Source organism: Vulpes vulpes, chromosome 16 (assembly GCF_048418805.1).
Source record: "Vulpes vulpes isolate BD-2025 chromosome 16, VulVul3, whole genome shotgun sequence".
Lineage (NCBI taxonomy): Eukaryota > Metazoa > Chordata > Mammalia > Carnivora > Canidae > Vulpes > Vulpes vulpes.
This window is the reverse complement of record NC_132795.1, coordinates 53,579,025-53,599,238: the sequence shown is the minus strand read 5'-3', so window position 1 is coordinate 53,599,238 and position 20,214 is coordinate 53,579,025. Positions and strand designations below refer to the sequence as shown.

Sequence of the window (20,214 nt, the reverse complement as noted above, 5' to 3'; positions counted from 1 at the left end):
TTAGTCCTCTCATCTCTGCGGGATCCCTGAAGGCGAGCATCGAGCCCGGCACAATGTAGACGCTTAATAAATGGTGTGGCGTGGATATCTGCTTTGTTCAAAGGAAGTGAGGAAATGCCACGAAGCACGACCCAAAGTAAGCCGCTCAAAAACGCCAGTCGAACGTGAATAGGCATTACGAGAAGGATGGCTGGGCGAGAGCAAACCAGGTGTGAGGCACACTGTTTTTGCGAAGCCAGGAGACTCTCCTCCCCTACCTACCTTGATGCTGCGGGCCGCCGCTGGGTGGACTGGCCCAGGCAGGCATTCTGCAGATTCCTCCTCTTTCATTCATGACATATTTATTGTGCAACTACTAGGTAGGTGCCACACACTTCGTTCTCGGCACCATCACTCGAATGGTCGGTCACTGGGCATCTCAAGCATAACTGGCCCCAAACTGAACACATGCGACCTTCCGTTTCTCAGGCCATGACAACTCTCCTTCCCTGTGCTGGAGCCAGAACCTTGGAGTCCTCTTTGCTCCCCACCCCTTTCCCTCACTCCTCACATCCAGTCTTTGGGCAAACCCTGTGGTCGCAACCTTCAAAACCCACCTCTTGGGATCCCTGGGTGGCTCAGCAGTTTGGTGCCTGCCTTCCACCCAGGGCCTGATCCTGGAGACCCGGTCGAATCCCGCGTGGGGCTCCCTGCATGCAGCCTGCTTCTCCCTTTGCCTGTTTCTCTGCGTCTCTCTCTCTCTCTGTCTCTATGAATAATAAATAAATCTCTAAAAAAAAACAACCCACCTCTCATTACTCTCCCAGTGACTATCACATCTTGCCTGGATTATTGGTTGCAGCAGCCTCATCACCGGCCGGCTTCCACCTGCATTTGTTCTCTCCACAGAAGCCAGAGTACTCCTTTTTTTTTTTTTTTTTTTTTTTTTTTTTTTATGATAGTCATACAGAGAGAGAGAGGCAGAGACACAGGCAGAGGGAGAAGCAGGCTCCATGCATCGGGAGCCAGACGTGGGATTCGATCCCGGGTCTTCAGGATCGCACCCTGGGCCAAAGGCAGGCGCCAAACCGCTGCGCCACCCAGGGATCCCCCAGAGTACTCCTTTAAAGCATAGGTCACGTTGGGGCACCAGGGGTCTCAGCAGGTTAAGTCTTCCACTCTTGATTTCAGCTCATGGCATGACCTGAGGGTGGTGAGATAGACCCCAGGGTCAAGCTCCTGATGAGCATGGAACCTGCTTGAGATTCTCTCTCTCCTCCCTTTGCCTCCCCCCCACCTTGCACACCCCTGCTTCTTCACATTTTCTCTCTCTAAGCAAAATAAATAAAAAATATAACATAACTTAGATCACTACTCGCTCAAGACCCTGTGATGGCTGTTCATCGCAGCCTAGAGACTCACAGATTTACAAATCTCACCCACATATTCTGACCCCATCTCCTCCTGCTCTCCCTGTCCTCCCTGCCTCCCTGCCACACTGTCCTCCTTGAAGTTCCTCAAACACCACAGGTCTCGGGACCTTTGCACTAGCTGTTCCCTCTGCTCTTCCTCCAGGTTTTGGCATGACTGGTTCCCTTATTTCCTTCCAGTCCACCTTCTGGCCCTCCTATTTGAAATTGCAACCTCCCAACTCTAGCTATTCTCAAGCTCCCTGACCCTCCTATATTTTCCATACCACCTATTTCCTTCTAACACATTTATTAGGGTTTCTATTATTAGCTGAATAGAATATAGTGGAAGAGACGGATAACAAACAGGAAGTAAAAGCATGAATATAGGGAAGTTTCTATAGCGGCTAGTGCTGTAATGAAAATACAACTTAGCGACGTGATAGCGACCTGAGGGTAGGCTACTTTACATCTCCTGGTCCGGGAGGGGACGTCTGAGCTGAGACCTAATTGATGTGAAAGGAGCCCTGAGAAGGTAGAGCCGAGGGGAGGGGTAAGAAGAACGCCCGAGGCTGCAGGAAACTGCAAGGGCTAGAGCTCGGAGCCGGAGCCGGAGCCGGAGCCGGAGCCGGGAACCACGGAGTTCAGGGGTTGATGTTCCACCCCGCTGGCTGCCGTGGGCCGTCGGAACCCCAGCCTCCCGCCGCTGCCTCCCGTCGGAACTCCTGCAGCCCCCAGGACAGCCCGCCAAGGAGCAACCCCCAGAAACGGAGATGCGAGGACCCCGGCCCGGGCGGAGTCACCGGCAGGCTCGGCGGGGCCTCGCGGGCTGGCTAGGAGCCCGCCCAGAGGAGGCGCCGGGCCGAGCCGTCCCGGGCTTGGCTCCGCGGGGAAAGTGGGCCGGGCGCGATGAGGGGGCCGGAGGGGGAGGGAAGGACTCCGAGCTCTGCGGCGGTGGGCTGGGTCCGAGGCCCGCGCACGGCCTGCGGCGGGGCCCTGGGTTCGAGGTCGCCCGCCGCTGACCAGCTCCGCCCCCGCCCCTCGGGCCTCAGTTTCCCTCCCGCGTGGATGGAGGGGCGAGTCCGGGGCCCGTCCGGTGAGCCGCGGGAGGGAGGAGCGAGGGTGTAACTCGAGCCGCCCGGAAGGGGTCTCCCGGCGCCCGCGGCCGCGTCCTGGCGGAGGCGCGGGGCCCGGAGCCGGGGTCGCCCCGAGCGGCGGGCGCAGCCCACCCGGCGGCCGCCCTCCCGCTTGTCGGCGCGCCCCGCGGCGCGGAGGTGAGCGCGGGCCCGCGGGCTCGGGAGGAGGCGGCCCCGGGAAGGCGTGGCCCGCGGCGACGTGGCGGGGCGGCCCCACTGCGCGGGCCGGGAGACTGAGGCCCCGCCGCCCCCTGCGGCGCGCGCGCGGGACCCCGGGACCCTGCGGAGCCACCGCTGCTTGGTGGCCCGGCCGCCGGGTCCCACGGCCCAGCTCCTCGAGGAGAGTCTGGAGAGACGCGGTGCCCCGGGCGCCCCCCTGGGAGGGGTGGGGGCCGCTCCCGCCCCAGGCTCGCGGCGGCGGCGGGGGTGGGGTGGGGGCACTGCTGCTCGGGCCCCCCTCGCGCCCCGGGGCCCGGCGGACCTCAGCGAGCGCCCCCCACCACCACCCACCGCACGGCCCTGCCCCCGTGGGCCCCCGGCCTGCCTCTCTCCTTAGGCCTGGTCGCGACCTCTTATTTAATTAATTTTTACATCAATTTATTGTTTATCTTGGTCTGTTTACAGTGTGTCTCCCGCTGGAATGTAGGCTCCAGGAGGGAGGGACTGCTTTGTCCATCGTTGCAATCTCGGCTATTTCAGTACTTTCCGAGGGCCCCTTCCCAATGGGCTGCATGTTGGAGGTCACACGGGCAGCCAGTCACAGCCAGTCGAGGAGTCCTGCCCTACACGTGCCGGGGCTGGGGTTAGTGCTGTAAGCACAAAGGAGATCATTGTGGGGGGCGGGGGGAGGAAAGGAAAACAGAAGTGAGGGGGCTGCTGCTTGGGTCCCCTTGTGATCAGGACCACTTTAGGTACAGCGATCAGGGCAGGCCTCTCAGATGAGGTGACATACATCTACAAATAAACGGTGCTGAAAGGGAAAAGGAGGAAGCCGGGGACACTTAACTCTGACCTAGCCTTTTCTGGGGGTAGAGAACTGAGCTCTGAAAAGTGATGATCAATTGCTCTTAAGTACCTGGTCTGGGTGGGTGGATGGGTGGGGAGATTATCAGGGATCAGGCAACACTCCTGGGAAGCAGCAGTGGTTTTACTGGGCCTCTAAGACTGAGTAGGAGTTTTCATCCTTTAGGATATGGTGACAGGGTTTGAAAATTGTTTTGCAGGTGCCCCAGGAATCATGTAATCAAAGGGCCGAGCTGTGTGGCCAGACCAGAGAGGCCCCTGCCCTCTTGCTGGGAGCTCTGTGGGTAAGTGAGCAGCATGGTGGGCTCTGCTGGTAAGTGGGTCACTGCCGAGACTTGCCCCCAGAAGCTGTGAGGGAAGCAGGAGAGCAAGCTCTGCTTTTCACCGGCCATGCAGTCTTGGGCGGTTCTGCTTTGCTGCTCTAGGCCTCAGTGTTTCATGAGTCAGGAGGACAGTTGGATCAGGTGCCACATATGATCTGTGGGACCTCAACATTCAGTGGTTGAGGTTGGTCCTACCGAGTGGTGCCCTGTGTTTGTGCCACACTCTTGTTTACTGGGCAGGTCTCCGTCTAAGCTTCTCCCCCGCAGTGGAGGAATGGGGCCAGCCTGCCTCACCCTGCCTTCTGACCCCGAAGGCTTCAGATTCTTAAGGAAAGGGTAACTGTGCCATTAACGAATGAGAGGCTGGCAGGGGCCCGGGGGAGTGGGGGTCACAGAAACCTTGGAGGTTTGGCCTCAGGGTTGGAGCTAAGGGACCCCTGGATTAAGGAATGGTTTAAGCTAATATCTTTTTCTTTGGGTTTTAAAAAGCTGTATCAACCCCCTCCATGCCTCTCGGTCTGGAACAGGCATATTATCCTTCTCTCTGGGTCCTCTGATATCCAGTTTTTTGCATGATCCTCCCAATCACCATTTGAGAGAAGAGGCAGGGATGCCAGCCCATTTCACAGATGAAGACACTGAGACCTCAGGGCACACAGCGAGTAGAGGCCACAGGGCTGGGGCCCAGGTCTCCTCCAGGGCCAGCCTTCTTTGCCCAACAGGGGCACAGAGCTGCCTTCTCCTCTGACCTGTGGCCACTGTCTCCCCTCACAGTGCTTATAGGAGCCATGAAGCTGAACGAGAGGAGTGTGGCCCACTACGCACTGAGCGACTCCCCGGCAGACCACACGGGGTTCCTGCGCACTTGGGGGGGTGCAGGGACTCCGCCGACCCCCAGTGGCGCTGGCCGAAGGTGCTGGTTTGTCCTCAAAGGCAACCTGCTGTTCTCCTTTGAGAGTAGGGAGAGCCGGGCCCCGCTGAGCCTGGTGGTGCTGGAGGGCTGCACAGTGGAGCTGGCCGAGGCTCCCGTGTCTGAGGAGTTCGCCTTCGCCATCCGCTTCGACGCCCCTGGTGTGCGCCCACACCTGCTGGCGGCAGATGGGCCGGCGGCCCAGGAGGCCTGGGTGAAGGCATTGTCCAGGGCGAGCTTCGGCTACATGCGCCTAGTGGTGCTCGAGCTGGAGAGCCAACTGCGCGACGCCCGCCACAGCCTGGCCTTGCGTCGCCACTCATCCTGGAAGGCTGGTCCTGGCCACCAAAAGCCCCAGGCTCCTGAGCGCCCATCTCCGGGCCCAGAAAACGGCCACCCCATCTCCAAGGATTGCCAGCCAGAGGACCTGGTTGAAGAAAGGGGCAGCAGGCCAGCCGGCCGGGGCTTGGCCGAGTGGCAGGGCCCTGCCGGCCTCTTCCTGGGCAGGCGGCAGAGCCCCTCGCTCCCTGAGACCTCCTACTTCTCAATGCTGCACAACTGGTATGGCCAGGAGATCCTGGAGCTGAGGCAGAGGTGGCTGCAGAGGGCCTGGGCCAGCCGGCCGGAGCGCAAGAATCGGGATGGGCACTGAGCCCGGGTCTGGCGGGCATGGCCCTTATCCTGCGGGTCAGGACACTAGGGCCCGGGCTTTTTCCAGATTTTAATGAATGTTTTTTTTTTTTTTTTTAAGTGACTCTTTTTTTGAGAGGATTCTTTCTTTCCTGTTTTTTAGGCTTCCCCAGGTTCCAGAGCTACCCTCATGCCTGGAGGGGACTGAGGAGTCATTACTCCCAACTCCTTTATTTCCTGAGGCCCAGGGAGGGGGAGGGCCTTGCTCAGCAGCCCCACTGCCAGATTCAGCCTCCTCCCTCTGTGCTTGGGCCCCTCTCTCAGGGGATGCTAATGAAATGGAGGAAGTGGGAAATATTACGTGGCCGTAGGCTGCCGTGCCCTGTTACCTACACACCCGACTCTACAACCACAACTTCCTACACAGGGAGTCTTGTGTACCTTTAGATACCAGAAGTTGGGTGAAGTGTTAGTTCGAGGGACTGACATCGTCAGAGAAAGTAGATTTATTGTTATGGGGGTTTCTGGGGCCCAGCTCTTCCTGAGCGGTGGGGCACAGGACCCCCACTTTGCAGCTTGAGTGGGGCCCTTTGGAGGGAGAGGCCCTTCAGCCAGCAAGGAGGGATTAATTCTGCTCGGAGAGTGTTGGGGCTCCCAGCTTCTCTCCCTGGCTGCCCTGTCTATCGATGGTGCTTGTCATCGCCCCAGGAGGGGCTGGTGGCTTTTCAGCGTCAGCAGAAATCCTTCCTGTATTCTGTCTTCAGATGCCAGCTCCTGGAGCTGCCAAGTGGGGAGGCTGCGTGGCTCCCTGGGGAAGCCCCTCAGTCCAGGGCATTCTCGGAGCTTGGACACAGGCTTCCCAGCGCTCTTCTCCCGACTGCCCTCCCAAAGAGCTGTTCCTGATCCTGAACCCGGCCTGGGAACTCCTTCACCACCCTGTTTGTCAGCCAGTGCATGTCTGCCAAGACCCTCTCGTGGCTCCTCTCAGCGGCACGGCCCCAAGTGTTTTATCGATGGTTTAGGGTGTCGGCGTGTCTGGGTGGAGAGAGCCAGCAGCCAGCCCAGCCTGAGCCCTTGGGGTGGGGCCGCCGCGGCCGGTCGGGGATGCAGAGCCTGGGCCGACAGGCCCCTGAGCCTCTCCGTCCTCTCTTAGCAGCTTAGGTACACGGCCCAGGGCCGGACCAGGGCCGGAGGCTTCGCGGGCCCAGGACACCGAGGCCGCCCGCCGACCCAGTCCCAAAGGCTTGTTTCCCAGGAGGCGGGGCGGCCGCCTTCCCAGCCCCCTGCTTCATACAGATACCACAGCCTTTTGTTATCGTTCTTACGGTTATTACAGTGGTTTTTTATATACGATTAAAACACTAAGTTTTTATTACTCACTTTGGTTTCAGTTCATTTCAACAATCACTTGCCCAGAGTGTACGAAGCCCCCCCCCCCTCCGTTTGCCTACATATGACGTAAGCCTTGGCAAGAAATAAAACTACAAAATCACCCAGACAATACAACTAAATAGACTTGAATTATTATTATTTTTAAAGATTTTATTTATTTTTTCATAGAGACACAGGCAGAGGGGGAAGCAGGCTCCATGCAGGGAGCCCGACGCGGGACTCGATCCCCGGTCTCCAGGATCACCCTGGGCTGAAGGCGGCGCTAAACCGCTGCGCCGCCCAGGGATCCCCGAATCATTATTATTTTTAATGTTAAAAAGAAAAATACCACTGTTGGAGGGCCGATTAAAGTGACTTCTCTTCTCAACAACCACCGGCCCTGCCCAGCCCTGGCCGCCCCGGGTGAGGGAACAATGGCGGAAGCACAAAGGCTCTGCCAGGACCGCCCGCCCGACGTGCCCCCCCCCGGCCGCCCGGAACGAGGCGGCTACCGGGGCGTCGGCGCCCCCCGCGTGACGTCTCCACGTCGGGCGGGTGACCAACGCCCCCTTCGAAGCGCCGCAGGAACTAGGCGCATTGCGCCGTGTGAGGGCTGGGCCTCGCGTCTCATCCCAGAAGCATCGCGAGGCTCGGGGCGGTGCTCTCGCGGAGGGCGTCACAGGAGCCGGGCGCTGGGGTCCGGGTGCCGGGCTAGGGGCGGAGCTGGGAGATGGCGTCCGGAGCGGCTCGCTGGCTGGCATTGGCATCCGTCCGATCCGGGGCTTTCCGGAGCGGGCCGAGGCTGAGGAAAGGTGGCGATGTCTCCGCTGGAGGGGGTGGCTCAGGTCGGAGCCTGGTACCGTCGAGGTCAGTCATCGTTACTCGCAGCGGCGCCATTTTGCCCAAACCGGTGAAAGTGAGTGTCTGCCTGGAGGCGGGGCGAAGGGGCCGAGGCCAATCATATGGGGTGTGTGTGCGCGGGTCGACGCTGATTGATAGGAGCAAAGTCCAATCATACGACCGCCTTAGACCGGAAGACGGATCAAGGACAAAGTTTAGCGCTGATGCGCTGCTAAATTTGACAGGTGGGAGGAAACGGGTCGGATCCCGGTGTAGAGTTGGGCGCCGGGAGATCGAGGACCGGGGGCGAGAGCTGAGGAGGACTGCGCTCCGCACTAGCGCATCGTGAGGAGCGTGGAGCCCAGTGTTCAGGGCCACACGGCGCGGCTTTGCGCACCCAGTATAGACAAATCACGTAACCGCTCGGTTGATGGGGTGGAACGAGTTGTGAAAGGGCTTGGTAAAGGAGTAGTGGGACAGACCTTGTCTTTTAAGAGTTTTGACCTAGTACTTAATTCACGTGATGTGCAGTCCTGAGAGGTGGGCAGGGAATTACTACAGTTTTGACAAATGAAGACTCGGGCCAAAGCAGCGAAGCCAGTGAGGCTCCAAAGCTAGCGCGAGTTAGGTCCCGGAATCCAGGTTTCCTGCTCGTTCAACCCTCTACCAGCTCCTGTTTTTTTCCCCACCACGGAATGCTATCACGTGCCCCGAGTACCCTTGGGTTTTTCTAAGTGAAAACAGCCCCTCACACCAAAGGAGTTTGTTTTCTGACTCCAGGGCTGTGTGGGAGTTACAAAAAAAAAAAAAAAAAAAAATTCTCTTAAAGCTAGTCTGGCCAATGCTAGCTCAGACTAATGAGTTCAAGATTGTTTTTGTGGCAAGAAGCAGGGTCCATGGGGGTGGGGGGGAGCTGCCTTATAAAAAGGCACAGCTGAAAATTTTTTTTTTTTTTTTTGCAACTCCTAGGAAAATAGAGGATATGTTGAGATTATGCTGAAACTTCCCTAAGCCCATCTAAACAGCTAGCCCTTTAGGGTAAGGACATGCTCATTTTACAAAACATGGTTATTTAAAACACTTAATATGGTGACATTAAACGTTTCAGCCACTGGGGCATCTGTTAAAGAACTGTGTGTATTTAGTGTCTTCTTTAAGTAGAGGTGAGCTCGTTGCCACAGTCCCAACTCTTAGTACTTTACCTGTTTATTCGTTATCTGCAAGTAATCACCAGGTTGTGCCCTAATTTTTAGATGTCTAGAATGCCTTATCCTTTTCCTTCTCCTAGCCACTTTGATGGCAATAAAATAACCTTATCTCTTCTTTCTTTGTTGCTCTGAATTTTTCCAAGGACTTTAAAATTGAGTAGTCGCATATTGTGGGCCTCGGGTCCACAGGAGTGCCCCTGAAGGCCAGGCCTTCTGTGGTCCCACCAGAGTGGGCTCTGGAGCTCATGGCCACCACTCTGACCCTCTGCAGATGTCCTTCGGCCTCCTCCGTGTGTTCTCCATTGTGATCCCCTTTCTCTATGTCGGGACGCTCATCAGCAAGAACTTTGCTGCTCTCCTCGAGGAGCATGACATTTTTGTCCCAGAAGATGACGATGACGATGACTAACAGGTAGGGTGTCCTCTTCTCCACTGGACCAGGAAGGGATGGGGCATCTGAACTGATGTCCTTTGCCCTGTGTGGCAGTTTCTGATCACTTGAAGAAGGCAGACCTTCAATAAATTGACTCACTTGGCTAATAGTTTTATTTTGCTTTTGCTCAATGTTGGGTGAGGAAAACTATTAAAAATTCACTGGGATCTCTTCCAACTGGGTTGATCCCAACCAGGCATTTTATTTGTCCTTTAGGGTACCCTCGTTCTCCCAACCCACAAGTTTTCTTAACAATTTAATGCCTTATACACTCACCCCAAACAGCTTCATTCTCCACAATGAAATTTAGAAACTGCAAGTCTTTACCATGGTCAGTAAGGTGCACAGCAAACTCTGCCTGTTCCATTCAGCTTTCTGGTGTTGGCTTCTGGTACTCTAATTTAATGTGCCATGTGGCTGCCTTTCTGTACCTAAGGATGGCTCTAGCCCTGTGGTCTGACATTGAAGGCATGCCATGATCTGGTCACACCTGTTCCTCCAGCCTCATCTTCCACATTCCCAACTACATGCCTATCCCCAGTATTCACTATTTCTTGAATCACCCACATGCTTACCCACTCCCAAGCGGTGGCTTACTACCCCCCCCCCCCCCAATTGGAAGACTGTTACTTCCCACTACTCCTACTGGCACCAATTCTTCATGGTCTTTGAGGAAATCTTCCTGCATTCCTCCATTTGAAAGTGACTACTGTGCCCTCTGACTGACCAGTATCTCTTGTGATAGGATACAGTTATACCTCTAACTTTTGCTAGACTAAGAGCTGCTTGCTGGCAAGAAACATTGTTTTTTGTTTTAAGTAAGCTCTATACCCAATATAGGGCTTGAACTCATGACCCCAAGATCAAGAGTCGCATGTTCCACCAACTGAGCCAGCCAAGCACCCTGGGAAATGTGTTTTTTATAACTTTGGGCCCCCAGTGCCTGGTTTCTGATAAATGTTCAGTAAATGTGTGAATGAGTGAACAAATTGCCTTGCTCTTGCCTTGTTTGGTAGAACCTCTCTGGAATGTTCTTTTTGGTGTGTGGATAGAAGGCTACTCTGTGCCCAGTTCACTGCTGCTTTCCTTTCTTACAGGACATGGAGGAAGTACAGAAAGGAGACAGCCTAACTTAATTATGATATGGTGATGCTCACAGCCTCTCCTATCTCCCTATCGGAAGGGCCCAGGGAAAGCCTTCAGCCTCCCTACTCCAGTGAAGCCTCCTGCACCACCTGTGACCATAGCCCAGATCCCCAGGCTCTGGGAGGTTCCCAGAAATGTGCTGTCCACTGAGCAATCAGCTTATGAATAAATATAATAAACATCAGCTCTGTGTGACTGAGTCGTGGCTAAAGTGTCTTAGTATGAGTAAACCCTAGTTGCAATTTCTTGTCCCTGCAATCCTTTATCAGCTGAACGTAACAGGCCTTTGATTTAAAACCCAAGATTTCCAGCCCCCAGCTTCCATCCATAAAGGTAATTACAGGCACCTAGGACCTATTTTCATCATTTACAAAAGCCCAACAGAAACTTTCCCCTCAGTAAAGATGCACAGGCTAACAAAAGCCTCAAGCTTTTTTTGAGTGTCGAGTAACACTGGCAGGTTATCACATGCCATTCTTAAGCTTTGACTGTTAAAAACTCCAGGAACATTGTTATTAGAATGAATCTTTCAATCTTTCAACACTTGGGTTCTTTAGATGAAAAGATAGTAAAGGGGCTGGTGATGCTGAAAAATCTGGGAATGTTTGGGGTGACTGTACCTATAGGTACTGAACCCCTCTCTCCAGCATTTAGTGAAAGAACTATTGAGAGCAAAGCGAAGTACTTTTGTGTTGATATTTATTCTCTTGTCACTGGAGCTATAGACCAATTTGCAAAAACAGTAGAAAGATTTGTTTTCTGTGTGTGCATTAAACAGCTGTGTTCCTAGCAGAGTGCCTAACCGAGCAGGAAGTGACTTTCCTCTTCAGGACCGGTGCTTGTGACAGGTACATGGGCTAGGCCTCTGAGCTGCCTTCTTTTCAGAATCCAGGGAAGAACGGCCCAGCTTAGCAGCCTTGCTTCTTCATCCCTTAGTGTTGCTCCAATCTCTCCCAACAGCAAGAGCTGGCTAATTTTGGATAATTTATGGGGTGATACCAAGCTATCCTGGGCTGTACAAACACGGCTAAGTTGAAGCGGCTGGGTGGCTCAGTCAGTTAAGCAGCAAACTCTTGATTTTGGCTCAGGTCATGACCTCAGGGTTGTGGGACTGAGCCCCATGTCAGGCTCAGCACTGGGACTAGGGCCTGCTTAGGATTCTCTTCCTTTGCCCTGCCCCCCACCCTCTCTCTCTTAAAAGAAAAAAAAAAAAAAAGATAGCTAAATTAACAAAGTCATCCAGCCTGATACCCAGAATGATAGTTTCTGAGCAGATGGCCTCATCCTTCCTGTTTACTGACATGCACGGCTCTGAAAAAAGAGAATCTAATTTACAGGAAACACCACACTTCAGGAAAGGGAAAGAACAGGTGGTGTGTATACTAAGACCCCACTTGTTCAGGCAAAAAGAGACAGACGGCAGAACAAGAACTTCCCATTGACTGATGATGGAATTCTATTAGGAAGTGACCATCACATACTGAGTTTATTTGTGCTCTAAAATATTTAAATGTCAACATGCACCTTTCCCCTGAGTGACTTCATGGGTCATGGCCCACATAGAACTTGGACAGGAAGTCCTTTGGCTTTGGCGCTTCTGTTTCATGGAAGAACCTCATGACATGTGTCCGCTGCTTCCACACGTTAATCGTTTCCTCCAGTTCCATCTTTCCCTGTACAGGTGAGGGAAGAGGTGTTCCGTCAGGGTGGCTGAGGGGAAGGAATACGACACAAAGCCAGGATTCTGTGCTCTGCTCTGGCACTGACTAGCTGAGTGACCTTGGGGGCAAGTAACCTCCTCTCTCAGGACCACAGTTTCTGCATCTGGAAAATGAGGTGGTTGGGCTAACCGATCTCTCAGTCCTTTCAAATATTCTCTAACTCTGGAGCTCACTGATCCCAAGAGGAGAGACTTCCAGGTCAGCAGGCCCCAGCCCCATGACTGCCTGACTGGCTTAACTTGGGTTTCTGCCAAACATTCCTTCCACGGTATGTACCAGCCCATGCTAAAGTTCACACTGATGCTAACGTGACTGACCAGAGATGACCGAATCAGGCCCGGGATTTGACCCCATTTACACAGGACTCAGCTAACCAGTCTGCCTCTTCCAGCTGGTGAAGTCGTACCTTCCAGAAATGAGGTTCAAGAAGAGTTTCAAACTTTCCTCCTCAAATCTTTTTATTTTTATTTATTTATTTATTTTATTTTTTTTTTCTCAAATCTTTTTAAAAAATGTAAGCCCCAGGTGCCTGGGTGGCTCAGGTCATAGTCCCAGGGTTCTGGGATTAAGTTTCACATCAGGCTCCACGCTGAGCAGGGGAGTCTGCTTCTCACTCTGCCCTTGCCTACTGCTGGTAATCTCTCTCTCTCTCTCTCTCAAATAAATCAATTTTAAAAAACAAAATAAAAATACAAGCCCCAGAGGGACGCCGGGATGGCTCAGTCCATTAAGCATCTGCCTTTGGCTCAGGTCATGGGATTGAGGGTCCTGGGATTGAGTCCCACCTTGGGCCTGCACTCACAAGTAGTCTGCTTCTCCCTTTGCTCTTTCCCCTGCTCGTGTGCACTCTCTCTCAAATAAAATCTTCAAAAAAAGTAAAATTAAAAATGCAAGCCCCGGTAGTTTTTTTCTTGAATAATCTTATATTTAACCAGGTGATAACCTCTGAAGTTCCTCTGTTTCTTTTCCTTTTCTTTTCTTTTTTTTTAAGATTTTATTTATTCATTAGGGACAGAGAGAGGCAGAGACACAGGCAGAGGGAGGAGCCTGCTTCTCCCCGCAGGGAGCCTGATGTGGGACTCCATCCCAGGACCCCAGGATCACAACCCGAGCCACACTCAACCACAGAGCAACCAGGCTCCCCGGTTCATATGTTTCTCTGAACACTAAGCAATAGTTAACTGACTCGGTAGTTGCTTTTTAAACTTGGGAGACAAAACTGAGATGCTCTGGACAAGCTGGCTGCTCTTTCAAGTCACAGGGAAGGTTAGTTACCTTAATGACCAGAAGATCCACCACCCTGGGGTCTGTGACATGGGAATTCTTCATAAACATTTCTCGGACTTTATCCCGTCCTTGCTTCACAGTGATGTCTAGCTGGAATGAGTGCACTAAAGAGAAAACACGATTCAGAGTAGAAATTACGTGGTTAAAACATGTTTTACAAAAACTGAGTCAATGGATAGTTACTGAAACACATAGAGGATGCCCATTCATTTCATTCAGCAAATACTACTAGCCTGACCCTAAGCTGAGGACTTGAGCCTGGAGAGGAGTGAGCAGGTGCTTGTCTCAAGGAGCTTACAGTTATCGCTGCATTTGAAAAGGCAATAGAGCAAGTTCTTTTTTTTTTTTAAGATTTTATTCCGAGCCCCCGTAGCTCAGCAGTTCGGTTTAGCGCCGCCTTCAGTCCAGGGCGTGATCCTGGAGTCCTGGGATGGAGTCCCAAGTCAGGCTCCCTGTATGGAGCCTGCTCCTCCCTCTGCCTGTGTCTCTGCTTCTGTCTCCCTCATGAATAAGTAAATATTTTATTTATTTATTCATGAGAGACACAGAGAGAGATAAATTCATGAGAGACACAGAGAGAGAGATCTTTATTTACTTATTCATGAGGGAGACAGAAGCAGAGACACAGGCAGAGGGAGGAGCAGGCTCCCCGCAGAGAGCCCGATGCAGGACCTGATCTCCAGGTCTGGGATCACGCCCTGAGCCAAAGGCAGACACTCAACCACTGAGCCACCCAGATGTCCCAAGCACAGTTCAAGAGTATGAACAATCTGTTCAGATCCCAGCTCCGTCACATAGCCCATGTGATCCTGCATAAAGTAATTTCTGTGTGCCTGAGAGTATTTGTTTCTCAGGGAAAGGAGGATGATAAGAGCACATATAACTCCAGAGCTACTGTGAGGATTCCATGAGATAAGGCAAGATGCTGAGAACAGTGCCCGGCATGCAATAAACTCTCAAATGTTAGATTATCATAAACAACAATTGGCAAAAAATGGCAGGGTTGAAGTTAGCAAGCAGTGGGGCACCTGTGTGGCTCAGCTGAACATCTCTCTCTTGATTTTGGCTCAGGTCATGAGCTCAGGGTTGGGCTCTGCACTCAGCAGGGAGTCTGGGATTCTGGCCCTCTCCCAACTTACTCTCTCTCCCTAAAATAAACAAATCTTTTAAAAAAAAAATTAATGAGGGATCCCTGGGTGGCGCAGCGGTTTGGCGCCTGCCTTTGGCCCAGGGCGCGACCCTGGAGACCCGGGATCGAATCCCACGTCAGGCTCCCGGTGCATGGAGCCTGCTTCTCCCTCTGCCTGTGTCTCTGCCTCTCTCTTCTCTCTCTGTGTGTGTGACTATCATAAATAAATTTAAAAAAAAAAATAAAAAAAATTAATGAGCAATGATGTGGTGTAGGTTTGTGCAGCACATAAACTTAGAGTGGAGGGAGACTGCCGAGTGTTTGCGGAGGGAGGGAAGGCTTCAGTCCAGCCAGCCATTACTACTACATCAGGTTACTTGGGGGAAGGAGGGAGCTGTCTATGATGTAACGCCTACCCTTTCAAATTCTCATCAGAGGGGCAGCCATCCAGGAATGCAAACATAAAATTTCAATATTCAGCAATCCCTGGCTAAGTAGGTGCCTAAAATAGTGGCACAGCTTTAGAGACCTGGAACTGCAGATGAGGTGCATAAATATCCATTGAAAATTAGGTTTTTGCCATTTGTGTTCCCATCCTCTGGCAGTCAGCCTTCAGTGGATTGGCTAATGTTGAGGGCATGACCAGGGCCTTATGTGGTAGGTGGAATTAGGAAGAGGGGACACAGGCCGAGGGCACAGCATAAACAAGGCTCATAGGCTAGAATGGGTGTGTGCTTGGGGAGACCTGTGTGCTTACTTGGTGAGGACACCTTGTATAGTTGGCCATTCCTGTGACATGTCCACTCTCAACTACAGAATTATCAGAACCAACTCTGGAAACCATGAGAACTGTGGAGTGATTGAATTAATCGACAGTAAAGTTTGAATCTCTAACCATACTGAATTTAGTGATAGTAACAGAAAAATTAAGCTTCTGCTGAGGGAAATACCAGGATATGCTGATCCCACCAGGGAATCAGTAAGAGCAGAACTCTCACAGGAGAAACTGCAGTCCAGCTTTACAGGTAAGTGTTAACAGAGGACAGAAAATCACTCACACTGGAAAGAATTCGGTATCCAGTGGTGTGTTGGAGCAGGCTGACTGGAGCCTCTCTTCACAAATCTGCCTTCACTGATTTGATAGCTTAAAATCAACCATGGTGGCAGCACCAGCCCCAGGAAAAATTGTAAGTGCTATAAATCTGGATTCCCACCAGTCAGTATCATAGGAATTTTATTTTATTTTTTTATTTGAGAGAGAGAGAGCGCAAGGAGGGAGAGGAGCAGAGAGAGAGAGAGGGGAAGCAGACTCCCCACTGAGTGGGAAGCCCCGTATGGGGCTCCACCCTGAGATCATGACTTGAGCCAAGTCTGACACAACCAAATGTACCACCCAGGCGCCCCTCAGAGTAGTAATTTTAGAAAAGAGGAAACAAAGGGTAAGACAGATGCAAACTAACAAGGGTTTTGGAATTTAGAATCCTCCCATTTAGGGGGAGCCGAGGCCTATGGCACTGTGCATACTTGCCTCAAATCATACTATTGGTCCCTGACAAATGTGGGCCGGGAATCCAGGTTATTGCTTTTTAAATTACAATTTAGTACTTTCTAAAGGAAATGAATATGAGGACTCTTCCTCTGCTATCAGGGTGTACTGTTCCTCCATTTTTATATTAGATTTCTGCCCAACCTTGGGAGTTAAAAAAAAAAAAAAAAACAAGGTCCCTCTATCCTAAGGGAGCTGGTGTCCATCTGTTCCCACTCTTCATGATCTCCTGAACTACACGCCAGGGTGTTGGGTGGGTGAATTTTCTCCTTAGAAAAATGTTCACAAAGTTTTACTTACAATGTCAGGTCACAGATCCCTGAATGCCCATCATCCCAGGTTAAGAACTCTTGTCTCTGGAGAGACAGATTCCATAGCTTTGTCCTAATCTCCCCCCCTCCCATCTCAACTCCTTGGACATGCTCCTCCACCAGTGAGAAAGGCTGTCGGAAGGCAAATAGCAAGAGCCTAAGCTGTCACCTGCTGAACCATTCTTTGGTTTAATTCGGTGGTTCTTAAACCACCAATGAATGATTTTACCCACCAGAACATCTGGCAATGTCTAGAGGCATTTTTGGTTGTCATAACTACAAAGAGAATGCTACAGGCATCTAGTGGGTAGAGGCCAGAGATGATGTTAAACATCCTACAATGCACAGGACCACCCCCACAACAAAGAATTATCCAGCATAAATATGTGGAGAAGCCCTGGTATAAATTAATTGCAATTGCTCTTTCTCAACACTCAGTTTCTTGGCTTATTCTTTAAATTCTGAATATTGGGGATCCCTGGGTGGCTCAGCAGTTTAGCACCTGCCTTCGGCCCAGGGTGTGGTCCTGGAGTCCCGCATCAGGCTCCCTGAATGGAGCCTGCTTCTCCCTCTGCCTAGGTCTCTGCCTCTCTCATGAATAAATAAAAATAAAAATCTTTAAAAATAATAATAATAAATTCTGAATATTTAAATTGCAACTTTGAAAAAATCTACGAGATGCAAAATGAAGGTATCAGAATGCCCCTTTTGGATGACAATGCCTTTCCCACAGCCTCCGTGTGTTTTTCCAAAGTTAATGTCAAGGTTGTCCTAAGTCAGGAAGGTTCTGATGCATTAAGAGGCACAACATGGATGTCCTCAGCTATTTGCTCCCATTCACCTTAGGGGCATTCATACTAGGCACTGGGAGATCCTGAGATGGGAAGGCAGCATGGTGTACTCCAGAAGAGCATGGGATCAGGGGTCAAAGCAGCCAGGAAAGGTCTCCCCATCATTGTGAACTCTGACCTCAGTCTGTTTCTTCATCTAAAAAATAGGGAAGAAAAGAACCTCAAAGCAAATTCCTTTATAAGAACATGACAAAGGGACACTTGGGTGGCTCAGGGCATGATCCCAGGATCACAGGGAGCCTGCTTCTCCCTCTGCTTATGTCTCTGCCTCTCTCTCTGTCTCTCATGAATAAAAACATAATTAATCAATTAATTAAAAAAAAAAAAGAACATGACAAAAATCAAGTGGCAACATCTTGTAAGCAATACAGCTACTATAAATGTTAGTTGTTAGACATTTCAGCATTTACTCCCCAAACATCTATTTTAGGTTTTAGTGGTCTGGATATAGGCCTGTCTTCCTGACTAGACCCTCACACCCCTGAGGGTAGGGTTTGTTATCTCTGGGCATCTAGTACTGGCCCTGTAGTACAAGAGATACTTGATGAGATGGAAATTAAATGAATGGTTTCTACAGAAAGTCTCCTATTTTGTAACCAGCAAGCCTCATGTAATATTTTTTCAATGGAGGGTTTCGAAGGAAGGTAGTCCTGTCACTGTGCTCCCAAGCAAGGCAGCCATCAGCCAGGCAAATGGCTGCTGTACACTGGGTCCCATGAAATTCAGGGAAACAAGAGCAGGAGCAAAGAGCCAGGTGTAACACCGGACAGTCAGAGTCTGAAGTCTGGCTCCTCTCCTTACTAATGGTGTCATGAGACAGAATTAGGTGCTTCAATTTGCTTATCTGTAAGACAAGGAAACAATAAGAACCCACCCTAAGATAACACAATGTAAAGCATTTAGCATAGTGCTGGGCCATATGTATGCAACTCAATAAATGTTAGTTATTATAAATACTATTACATATTCCCAATTCGTGGTGTGGTTCCTCAGCTGGAGTCCCCAGTGATGGACAGCATGACATCAGTGCAGAGACAGGCCTGAGCAGCTGACCAGCTAGGGACCACCAACCTTCCCTGTAAGAGGGGTACCACCTCTTTGACACTCCCCCTCTCCTCCTTCCCCTGCTCTCTAGGTTCCTCCTTTCAGGACCCTTCTGACTTTGGGACAATCTTCTCAAACAGTATCTGAGGGGAATTCCTGAGAGGGGATAGTTTAAAAACTACTGGGTCCTAACTGGATAACTGATCTATCTTCAAGTCAGTCATTGATTTTTTTCAAACCCTTTGCAAACCATTCTTCCTGCATCTGGGTCTTGTTTCCCACCTCTAATTTCCCTCTGCAAAACGAAAGGGTTCTGGGCACTCCTCAAAGAAGTATACTGCTAGGCAAACATTCTGTTTTTAAATACCTGCAATTGAATACCCCCCCCCCCCCCCCAACACACAGATGCAGACACTTGCTCTGTCACTTCCCTAAGCCTATTATCCACCTGTACCCTGAAGGCATTTAAATTTGCAGTCGCTGAACCAGCAGTTCACTTCAGTTTCTCCCTCCCTAAGTATCCTGTGGGTCTAAGTTCTGGTCATCAGCAACATCTCAAAAAGTCAGGATAGGGACACTGGAGCAGACCGTTCTCATACATCAAAAAGCTGGATTCTGCAGGAGGCTCCCGCTATAAACAACAATAATTAATAACCATAAAAACAACAGTAGCACCAACATTCAAAGAGTGCCTAAGCAATGTAGATATATTACCTATTTAATTAGGGCCACTCTCTGAAGAAGGTACTATCACGATGCTCATTTCACAGATAAGGAAACTGAGGCATAGCAGGATGAAATCGTTTGGTTAAGGTCATAGGGCTAAGGGGCAAGGTCTGGAGGCAAGGCTCGGTGACCACCTCCTCGTATTGCTTCTCATACACAGGCAAGGAGGTGGCGGCGCAGGGGGAGCCAGGGTGCTCTAGCTTCCCTCCCACACTAGCAGTGACGGTCCACATCGCAACACTAAAGCAATCAACAAAATAACAAAATATCGACAGCCCCTGACGTTTGTACTGCCCTTGACAGTTTGGGTGGGATTTCCCCCAATCTTGCTCTCATCGGGTACACTGGGCAGCTTTCAGGGGGAAATGCCAAGATAGGAAAACGGCATCTCTGCACCCAGGGAGCGGGGGCAGGGGAGCGAGAGGAGCCCACCTCACCCGGACTGCAGAAGGCCCCCCTGACTTAGCTGGCTGACCTTGGGAAAGTCACTTGCCTCCTTGGTGCTGGGTTTTCCTGCGGGGGATGTGGCAAACAGATGATCGCTTACGTCCTACGAGGGCATCCCTTCGCCTCCAGGTGCCTCACCTATAAAATGAGCACGTCACCCACCGTCCCTGTTCTCCTTCCGAGGGCTCTGCTAAGAATTACGGGGGACAAACGGGCCAAAGCGCCCCGGACGCCTGGAAGCGCCGTTCAGATGCAAGGCACGGCTGGTCTGAGTCCGGCGCCGCCGCCGGGTCGGGTCCACCAATGCTCGGGTGACCCTCCTCCCCTGAAGCACCCGGAGTCGCCTGTGCCCAAGTCGGTGACCTCAGCTCGTCCCGGGAGAAACGGGAGGCCAGGACGGCTGCGACCTTGGGCGGCTGCATCCGGAGCCCCGCGTGCGCCGCGGCGTCTCACCAGTGTTCGGCACCTCTCGATACCAGGCGCGGTACAACTCGCGCACCCTCCGCTTGGCTTCGTTCATGTCCCGACTAAAAATGGGCTTCACTGAAGTGGGAGCCGCAGCAGCCGCCCGCCGCAGGCCGCTCGCCGCCATCTTGCCAAAGAAACCACCTCCCGCGAGGGCGGCCCAAGGAGGAAAGTCTTTTCTCATTGGCTAAAACCGAAAGACACTCCCCTAAACGCCACAGGTAGGCGGGAGGATAGCTGGCGAGGCCCTCTGATTGGCTGGGAGGCCTCCCTCTCTGG

General features: G+C 51.8%; 3 protein-coding genes across 9 annotated transcripts; 2 read left to right on the top strand and 1 right to left on the bottom strand.

The window, feature by feature from the left end:
- Window positions 1-1,786: 1,786 nt before the first annotated feature.
- On the top strand, window positions 1,787-6,789 carry PHETA2 (PH domain containing endocytic trafficking adaptor 2). 7 transcript variants are annotated; one of them, XM_072741066.1, is made up of 4 exons: window positions 1,787-1,923; window positions 3,149-3,335; window positions 3,748-3,831; window positions 4,645-6,789. In XM_072741066.1, exon 4 carries the CDS (start codon window positions 4,659-4,661, stop codon window positions 5,430-5,432), a length of 774 nt encoding a protein of 257 aa, XP_072597167.1. In that variant the 5' UTR covers window positions 1,787-1,923; window positions 3,149-3,335; window positions 3,748-3,831; window positions 4,645-4,658; the 3' UTR covers window positions 5,433-6,789. The 7 variants fall into 7 exon arrangements, with proteins under 7 accessions (XP_072597167.1, XP_072597172.1, XP_072597168.1 ...); XM_072741071.1 differs by having other exon boundaries at window positions 1,789-1,844; window positions 3,149-3,326; XM_072741067.1 differs by having other exon boundaries at window positions 1,789-1,844.
- Window positions 6,790-7,152: 363 nt separating this feature from the next.
- SMDT1 (single-pass membrane protein with aspartate rich tail 1) lies at window positions 7,153-10,592 on the top strand. Its single transcript, XM_026017328.2, has 3 exons — window positions 7,153-7,697; window positions 9,101-9,241; window positions 10,360-10,592. Exons 1-2 carry the CDS (start codon window positions 7,512-7,514, stop codon window positions 9,236-9,238), a joined length of 324 nt encoding a protein of 107 aa, XP_025873113.1. The 5' UTR covers window positions 7,153-7,511; the 3' UTR covers window positions 9,239-9,241; window positions 10,360-10,592.
- A 1,283-nt stretch (window positions 10,593-11,875) lies between these two features.
- NDUFA6 (NADH:ubiquinone oxidoreductase subunit A6) lies at window positions 11,876-20,114 on the bottom strand. Its single transcript, XM_026017326.2, has 3 exons — window positions 19,924-20,114; window positions 13,405-13,520; window positions 11,876-12,081 (listed from the first exon to the last, which is right to left on the bottom strand). Exons 1-3 carry the CDS (start codon window positions 20,060-20,062, stop codon window positions 11,950-11,952), a joined length of 387 nt encoding a protein of 128 aa, XP_025873111.1. The 5' UTR covers window positions 20,063-20,114; the 3' UTR covers window positions 11,876-11,949.
- Between the last annotated feature and the right edge of the window lie 100 nt (window positions 20,115-20,214).